General features: G+C 44.8%; 1 protein-coding gene across 4 annotated transcripts in view; it reads right to left on the reverse strand.

Moving 5' to 3' along the window:
- The window catches only part of LOC140201734 (STAM-binding protein-like), a 70,036-nt gene extending 60,477 nt beyond the window's left edge, over positions 1-9,559 (reverse strand). For 3 of the 4 annotated variants that reach the window (XR_011886944.1, XM_072266333.1, XM_072266331.1), the window contains exons 1-2: positions 9,428-9,559; positions 4,941-5,158 (exon numbers count right to left, since the gene is read on the reverse strand). Coding sequence is in view for 3 of the 4 variants with exons in the window: in XM_072266333.1 (XP_072122434.1) it covers positions 4,941-5,143 (203 nt within the window). In the remaining variant the exon portion in view is untranslated. Of the gene's footprint in view, positions 1-4,940; positions 5,162-9,427 lie in introns of all 4 variants that reach the window. The other variant, XM_072266332.1, reaches the window with a different exon arrangement.
- Positions 9,560-9,812: the final 253 nt, after the last annotated feature.

Here is a 9,812-nt window from a genome sequence, read left to right on the forward strand (position 1 = left end):
CCTTTTTTGCCCTGACCGATCAAGAATCTAACAACCCCCGCCTTAAATATACCCAGTGACTTGGCCTCCGCAAAGAATTCCACAGATTCACCACTCACTGGCTAAAGAAATTCTTGACCTCCGTTCTAAAAGAACGCAACTATATTCTGAAGCCACGACCTCTGGTCTTAGACTCTCCCACCATAGGAAACGTCCTCTCCACATCCACTCTATCAAGGCCTTTCATCATTCAATAGGTTTCAATGAGGTTACCCCTCAGTCTTCTGAATTCCAGTGAATACAGGCCCAGAGCCATCAAACGCTCTTCATATGACAAGCCATTCAATCCTGGAATCATTTTCGTGAGTCTCTTTGAACCTTCTATTTCAGCATATCCTTTCTAGATAAGGGGCCCTAACCTGCTTACAATACTCCAAGTGAGGTCTCACCAGTTCTTTATAAAGTTTCAACACTACATCCTTGCTTTTATATTCTAACCATCTTGAAATAAATGCCAACATTACATTTGCCTTCCTTAACACAGATTCAATCTGCAAATTAACCTTTAGGGAATCCTGCACAAGAACTCGCCTTTCCACCTCAGTTTTTTGTATTTTCTCTCCATTTAGAAAATAGTCAAGTCTTTTCATTTCTTCTACCAAAGTGCATAACCATACACTTCCCAACACAATATTCCATCTGTCATTTCTTCGCCCATTCTCCTAATCTATTCAAGTCTTTCTGCAGCTTCTCTACTTCCTCAAAACTACCTGCCCCTCCACCCATCTTCATAATGTCTGCAAACTTTTCAACAAAGTGATCAATTCCTTCATCAAAATCACTGGCATATGACATAAAAAGAAGTGGTCCCAACACAGACCCTGTGGAACTCCACTAGGCACCGGCAGCCAGTCAGAAAAGGCTGCCTTTATTCCCACTCTTAGCCTCCTGCCAAACAGCCACTGCTTTATCCATGCTGGAATCTTTCCTGTAATACTGTGGGCTCATTGCTTGTTAAGCAGCCTCATGTGTAGCACCTTGTCAAAGGCCTTCTGAATATCCACGTACACATCAACCAATGCTCATAGCCAGCTCTGACGTTGTAAAAACTGTGGTCTGCCAGTCACGCAGTCCATTATCCAGGATACAATGGAACTGCCAACCTACATTGAATGGAGCTTTTCCCCTAGCAATGAGGACTGCATGGTATTGAAGGCACTTGGGAAATCAATAAATAAGATCCTCACAGTGCTGCCCCGCTTATCCAAATGGGAGAAGGTTCTGTTCAGCAGGGAGATGACAGAATCGTCAACTCCAATGTGCTCCTGGTAGGCAAACTGCTGGGGATCAAGGGCTGATCTGACCAGGGGTTGGCGATGAGCTAGGACCAGCTTCTCTAGGGTCAGGGCCACTGGACGGTGGTCATTCAAGACTTTCAGTTGGCCCTTCTTGGATACTGGGACCACACATGACGTTTTCCACACAGTTGGTACACTTTCCAGGCTGAGACTGAGATTGAAAATGCACTGGAGAACTCCACACAGCTGCTCAGCACACTCCTTCAGGACCCTGGCGTTCATACTGTCCGGTCCCAATGCTTTGCCAAGTCTGAGTTTCCCCAGAGCCCCTGTCACCTGCTCAGAAGTGAAGGTGAGTCCATGATGACTGGGAAGTTGGTGGAAGGTGGGGGCTGGGAGTAGGTGAAGATTGGGACGATAGCAGTTGGTATGTGGAGGTGTGGATGGTAGGTGCAGAGCAAGGAAGGGATGTAGACAGTGGTAGACTGTGTTGAATTGCAGGGGAGGAGGGGAGGCATTGGAGTTGAAACAGCATTGGGTGCCTCTGCACCTGGACTGGTGTGCTGAGTTGGAGTGTGAATAGGAGGGCCATTGTCAAACCTATTGAAGAACTGGTTTAACTCATTAGCTGCATTCCCAGGCTCTACAGCTAGGCTGATTGAAGCCAGTGATGTTCCTCATGCCTCTCCACACCTCCCGTGTGCTACTCTGCCCAAGTGTGGTCTCCAGCTCTCTTCTGTATTCCTCTTTAGCCACCTTGATCTTCTCCTTTTGCTCCCTCTGCACGTTTGAAATCCACACATCACCCGCCCCCGCCCCCACTACCTCCCGATCTAAGGGTTTTCTTTCTTTTTGTGGTTGAGAAGAGCCTTTGGATCACAAGATGGACTCTGACTTCACAAACTACCTCGGCTTTGCACCTTATTATCTGCCTGTTCTGCACATTCTCTGGAACTGTTTCACTTTACTCTGTCTTCTCTTGTTGCGTTTCCCTTGAACTATCTCAATGCACAGTTCTAATGAAATGATCTCTATGGATTGCATGCAAAACCAAGTTTTACATGTTTCAAGAACAGGCCAATTTACCCACAATGCCACCTACCTTCTGTGTCATCTGCAAACACACGAACCAACCCATCTATGTTCTCAGCCTTCATTTGTATACATCACAGAATATATATCCAATCAAGCTAGTCCCACTTGTAAGTATTTGGCCCGTATCGTTCTAAACTTTTCCTATCTATGTACCTGCCCGACTGTTCTTCACAAGCTGGTATTGAACCTGCATCAACCACTTACTGTGGCAGCTGTCTCCAACACCGACCACCCTCCAATATGGAAAAAAAATCTGGTACACCTCTATTAGATCAGCATCTGTGCTCAAGGAAAATAATGCAAGCCTGTCCAATACACCCAACTGATCACAGTGCAGCCATCAGCAAATACCTGGACTGAGGATAAGTAATTCTAAATGTAAGACACACATTCACTGTCTACAGCTGCTAAATCCCAACACTCATGTCTTACAGATTCTTTGAAACCTGAACCAAAATAAATATTGCATTGTGTCAAGATCTCAAAGCCGTCTTCAATCCCACCCGGCGGTTTTATTTAAAGTTCAATTCCCAAAGCCAGGAGGAACCAACATGTTAAGTCAATGACGTGATGTACAATAGCAGCCAGAGATTATATGTTTCCAGAATCGGGTTTATTATCACCTGTATGTGTCGTGAAATTGTTAACTTAGCAGCAGCAGTTCAATGCAATATGTGATAATAGAGATAGAAAAATAAATAAATAACCAAGTAAATCAATCTCAGCCGGCTGGTGGCGTAGCGGCACCAGCGCTGGACTTCGGAGCGAAGGTTCCCGAGTTCGAATCCAGCCGGCTCCCTTGCAGCGCTTTCCATCCGTGCTGGGTTGAGTGTCGAGCTAGCAACTCGGCCTCGTAAAAATAAGAAAGCCTGCTTTAAAAAAAAAACGCCGTCATGACAGCGTCCCGATGACTCCACTCGGAGTTAAGGGCTTTCTTCTTCTTCTTCTAAATCAATCACAGTCAGTATATGTATTGTGAACAGATTAAAAGTAGTGCAAAAAACAGAAATATATTTTTAAAAAGAAATAAGTGAGGTAATGCTCATGGGCTCAATATCCATTTAGGAATCGGATGACAGAGGGGAAGAAGCTGTTCCTGAATCGCTGAGTGTGAGCCTTCAGGCTTCTGTACCTCCTTCCTGAGAAACAATGAGAATGAGAAGAGGGCATATCCTGGGTGCTGGGGTCCTTAATGATGGATGCCACTTTTCTGGGGCTCCGCTCCTTGAAGGTGTCTTGGATACCATGGCAACTAGTGCCCATGATGGAAGCTGAGTAATCTTACAATTTCCTGCAGCTTCTTTTGGTCCCGTGCAGTAGCACCACCCCCATACCAAACAGTGATGCAGCCTGTCAGAATGCTCTCCACAGTACATCTATAGAAGTTTTTGAATGTTTTAGGTGACAAACAGAATTTCTTCAGGTTGTTACATACTTCATGAGTATCTTGTGACTGTCTTATGAGGATGATGTAATGGTCTTGCGGAGGTCACATGATGTAATTTTCCCACCGATGTGAGGTCACGTGATGACCTGTTCTCACCAGGTATACAAGGGTAGACCCCTGGTGACGCAGTTAGTTTCAGTTTAAATCGTCAGTCAGATACTCCGCAATGCTGCGTATTTGACCCATGACACTGTTTAGTTTTAGAATGGAGTTTTACTCTCTATTGTAAGATACAGAAGTGTTGGGCCGGCTGCCAGCTTTGTTGGTGTACCTTTTCAGTAGTATCGGAGAGTGAAGACATTACTAAGGTACGGAACCTGAAGGAGATGAGTAAAGCTGATATCGTTCGGCGGTATCGGAGAGGAACCACCATTATTGAATCTTCGTTCAAGAAAGAGTGATCTGCATGAGATAACTTCTGCTAAAGCAGAAAAAGGTTGTGCAGTGTCTATTCTACAGAGGAAAAGGTCAGTTCCTTTAAACCGTTTTATTTCCATCGTCATGAATCCTACGGACAAGGCAGGTTCCGGCTGGGATCAGCAGTAACATCAAGTCTTTGAGGAATTCTTTACTTCAGGGAAGTCTCTCCTAATTGACTGTATAAATCTCTTGAACTTTCAAATTTACCATTCTAAGAACTGTGTTCTAATTTACCACTTTAAGACTGTGTTCACATTTACCGCTTTAAGAACTAGTACTGAGTTTGGCGGTTTGTTAAATGGCCACATAGCAGTTTACTTTCCGTTAAGGTTTTTGTTTGTTTACCTTTTCACTAATGTTGAGCAGAGTTTAATAAATGTTTATTTGTTTATAAAACCTGACTCATTTCTATATTCATTGTTGCTGGTCACATGACAAGGTATTAATGATTCAGGTATCAGTGATATATTCCAAAAAAAATTTGAAACAAATGGGCACTGACACCATTTGTCAGACACTTTCCCAATGAAGCAGGGCTGCTCTTTTAGTGATGCCTTTTGACTTTGTCAGTCCTTTTAATAACACAGGATACCTTGAATCCATGACCCATTCTGAGATTAGATTCTGATTCAATGAACTTTTGATGACATCTCCAAAAAATCATGCACAAGAATGGAACAGCAAGTGATTGTTGAACTTACGTGATGTATTTATTGTAAAGCACAAACGCACTTTCCAAATTGCCTTCATCCATGTAAATTGAAGCCATGCGAATTATTTCAACCCCAGAACGGAAGTACCTCCGCAAAGGCATGTCATCATTTACATCCACAGAACTCCCCTTCTTGGTGAGCGCCCGCACACGCTCCTCAGGACATAAGCTTACATCAGAGTGTTCTGGCATCGCAAGTGACCCAGTCTACTGGAAAGAAAGAGCAACAAATCACTAAGTAATTAGCATTTAAAGACCTGGAAAAGTCAACTCTATCTTTTTGGTCTTCTGAAAGAAGCACTTGGATTCATCTGGAGAGAAAAAGAAAATGACGTAGGTCATCTTATCTTCTGCACCTTCATAACATCTGGAACCAGGACTTCTGATCTCTTCAACCACAACCTGTTGACCTGCTCAATGCACATTAGACAGATGTCAGAACTTCAAAAAGCATACAGAACTGAGTTTCTAAAGTTTGAGGGACTAAAATTACAGGGTTAGACTGGAGATACTACTCTTGGGCCTATCATGTGTGAAGCCAAGCAGAGCTGCAGAACGGGTGATGTTAATGAGAGAGATAACGAGAGACAATGGAGAGAGAGTCACAAATTCAGTATGTTGGCATCTGCCACAAACAGTTTGCTTTGAACCTGAACTGTTCATTAACAATCCTGCTGAGACAATAGGAAGTGTGAAGTTTGATGGACAGATGATACCCCATCAGGGGGATAAAAATAGTGGGTTTGCTAAGGCACAACACACACGCCACGAGACCCTGGAAAGAGCATTGTGCCCCACAAGTTGGTGGGAGTTTGGAGGACTGATTCGCGGGAATTGGTCAGAGGCTCACAGGTTGTAAAGGTACGACCGGTGGGGACCTGTTGTGTGTCCGCCCTTGCCTGGGTGCTGGGTTCACCTTGGAAGAACGGTCGCATCCGGAACGGAGGTGTCACAGTCGGTGACCACAGCAGGATCAGAAGGCATCAAAAGGTTTGCCTGAAACCTCAGCTGTATCTCTCACTCTCTCTCTCTAACGGTACAACAGCGATTACTTTGAACTACACTAGACTAAACTGAAGTCTGCTTCACCTTAAGACTGATCATTTTACCCCTCGACTGCAGTAGAGCTTGGTTGATTCCTATTACCCTATTTCTGTGTATATGTGTGTACTATCATTGCTAACCTGTTACATTTATATCCTTGCGGTTAGTGTACTGTATTACTTATTTTCGTTAATAAAACTTTATTAGTTTCTAGTAATCACAGACTCCAACGGGTGTTCCATTTCTGCTGGTTTGACAACCCAGTTACGGGGTACGTAACAGGCCAAAGAAGATTGCAAGGAGATCTGATGGGAGGATTTGAAATCACAGTGGACAGAGAGAGCAGATGGATAGATATGGTTCCCCTTTGTGGAGGGGTCAACAATCAGGAAGGAGACACAAAAGGACCAGAGAAAATTCTACAGTCTCCTGTAAATATGTACCTGCACATCCACATTCAAGGACCCTCAGAATCTTCACATCAGAAAGTCCAAATCCACCACGTATGACCCAAGTATCACTTCAGGTCCGATAAACCTGCAATCTGCTTCTACCAACATTCTTCTTTGTGAGTAAGGACAACAGCTCTTTAAACTGAATTTAAGAAAATGAAGCTTAGCTCTCTTACTGCTGTACTTCGGTCTCCCAAACTAAACACATACTGAATTTGTATTTGAATCTCAGGTTGTATATTGAGTACATTCTCTGATACTGTATTACATTGAACAATAATATTGTCATCTTTCCTTATCACTTGATTTTGATGTAGCCTTTTGCTAGTCCAAATCTCTCTGTAACTCAAGCTTTGCAATTTAAAATAAAATACTACAGCCAAAGAGAAACACTTTCATAATTTCTCACTCCATTTGCCGGATCTTTGCAACTCACCTAACCTTTCTATATGCCTTTATAGCTTCGTCCACAACTTGCTTTCTTATCTATACTTCCGTTATTAACTAAATTGATCACCAGACCTCCAAATAATTTATGCAAATTGAAAAGATCAGGCTACATCACCACTGATAACATCCTCAAAACTGGAGAAAGGCAGCACTTAGTTATCTGTGCATCAGCCAATTGTCCACCCACACCAATACCTTACTTCTAACACCACGAGCTTTGATTTTAATTTTCCACAATGCGGCACCTCATTGAATTTCCTCTGGGAATCTACATATACTACTGCTATCCATTACTGGCCACCGGCTTGGACTATGCGGAATGAGTAACTTTTTAAATCCTACAGACATTGATAGAAACTCTTACCATTTGTTTCTAGATTTGCAGCTAGCTTTATCTCCTCTAATCTTTGCACCCTTATACTTTTAACCTCTCCTTTTTTTGGTTTTTCTTTACATCCTGTCTGATCTTCTACCTGGTCATCCATTTTTTTATGCATGCTCGTTTTGAATCTATCATTAGCTTTAAAACCTTCAATAACCACTACTGGAACATCCACCACACAGGGTTTTCAGAGTTCGAGTGGAACCTACCCTGACTTAAAATGGCGTACAGGGTTTATTGATCGAATGTGTACAAAGTCAGCCTAATTCTACAGTTTTTCCCCTTTGACAGAAGTGTACAAGATGGTAAGAGGCAAACGAGAGCGGACAGCCAGCGTCTTTTCCCCCAGATGTAAATGGCTAATACGAAAGGACAACTCTGTAAGGTGATTGGTGGAAATTCTAGGAAGCAGGTCAGGGAGGGCAGGATGTCTGAGGTAGGATATTTACAGAGTGGCAGGCACATGGAATGCATTCCCAGGGTACATTAGGCAGATTTAAGAGACTCTTAGATGGGAACACAGATGGAAGCAAAATGGAGGGCTATATGGGAGGAAAGGGTTATACTGATCTTGGAGTAGGTTAAAAGGTTGGCACAACATAGTACCTCATTACCACCAGTTTAGCGAGCAGAGTGGCGGACACCCCTGCTGAAACCCGGTGAAAACACACAGAGGATGCAGAGGGGGATCACAAGGCCGAGGAAAGAGGACCGGGTCGAGACAACAGAGACTTTTGGAGAAGAGGAGTTCGGTGGGTAATACCGCTCCACCTGACCGGAAGTTCACCGAGAGCGGTAAGCGGCGTGAACGAGTTGGGTGCTTACTGTTCTGGCTAACAACGGATGGTGCAATCTGGGGCATATTACGATCGAGGAACGTGTTTGCAGACTGTATATTGAACTTTTTACTGTTGGACTTCGGCCACATTCCACCGTGATACAACACTTGGTGGCACGGGAGGTCGTTCCCACCTGTGACCATCGAACATGCAGCTCCTCCCGTGGAGGGTCAGACACCCTGAGCCAATAGACTGGTCCTGGACTTATTTTCCATCTGGCATAGTTTGCATTTTGTCGTTTGATTGTTGGTGGTTTTTGTATTGCTAAATTTATGCTCTATTCTTGGTTGGTGCGGCTGTAACAAAACCAAATTTCCCTCGGGATTAATAAAGTATATCTATCTATCTATGCCTCTCCATGTTCAATCCATAGTTATGATCAATAACTATTGGAATGAAGTTATTTGAATAGTAATGCTATGACTATTGCTATTGTAAGCAACTATATTAACGGCCCAGACTTGGGGTGCAAGCCACAATTTCTAGATTTGCAGAAGGGATAAAGCCATGAACTTCAAAGAGAACAGTGATGCAACTGTAAAAGGTTGGGAGAATGTACGGACTTTGTGGTAAGATTGCATTTAATGTAAAGAGATTACTTCTGGTTGGAAGAATGAGCAGAAGCTGTATGATACAAGATACTTCTCTGGAAAGGTGTGAGAGAGGAACCTGGAGTCCCAGCATACAAACCACTGAAAAGGGCAAGTTAGATTGACAAGATGTGATCAACACAGGACTGCACTATCAAAAGCAAGGAAGCCACACTGAAACTGTACTAATTGTGCCCAAATCTCAGCTGCAGCAATGCAACCAATTCAGGCCAGCTCAATATCAGGGAAGATTGTGAAGACACAAGGCAGAGGAGAGAAAAGATGTGAGACTGACAGGGAGCAGAGTTACAAGATGCTGCAAAATGCGATACGGTGAGAGGTCTGGCTCGGGTGTGATGAGAGAGATACAAGGGGGGTCAGAAATAAGAATGACACTCGGCAAACAAGCGTTTCACTGCTGGAAAGCAGGATTCAGTCAGTGCCTGCAGACACAGGTTGGGGATGAACGGCTCACACACACAGACACCGAGCAGGGGCCAGGGAGCTGCCCCCCGGCATACAGCCAGCAGCAGCTCCAGCACACTGGGCCCAGCGCTGACCGTGTCGGGAGCAGCGAGCGGGGCCTAGCCACGATCGCCGGGTGACGTGAGCGGGGTTCGTGCCGCGTTCCGAGAACGGGGACAACGCCCCTCAGGGAAGCCGATCACGGCGCCCACGGCCGAGGCCCGAAGATAAACACCGAAGCTATCCTAACTTACCGCCCACCCGGCGCTTCACTGCCGACTGCGGGGATGAGGATCCAACTAGGCCGCAACCTGCACCAATCACAACTTTCCCCGGCTCTTTCCACGCCCGGACCTCCGACCATTCAGAACCCCGAACCCGCAGCTTCCGCATCCTTGACTAATCAGCACACGCTACCGACCGGTAACCAATCACGACTCGTGGAATCCGCCCACTGATGGTCACAAGCACCCAATCAGCTTCCTCCACTCGGAAGAGGCGAAGTCAGCATGTCCAGTGTCAGTGCTCCCGGCTGTACGGGGTTTATAGAACATAGAATAGTACAGCACAGTACAGGCCCTTCGGCCCACAATGTTGTGCCGACCCTCAAACCCTGCCTCCCATATAAACCCCCCACCT

This window comes from Mobula birostris, chromosome 8, assembly GCF_030028105.1.
Source record: "Mobula birostris isolate sMobBir1 chromosome 8, sMobBir1.hap1, whole genome shotgun sequence".
In the NCBI taxonomy this organism is placed as follows: Eukaryota; Metazoa; Chordata; class Chondrichthyes; order Myliobatiformes; family Myliobatidae; genus Mobula; species Mobula birostris.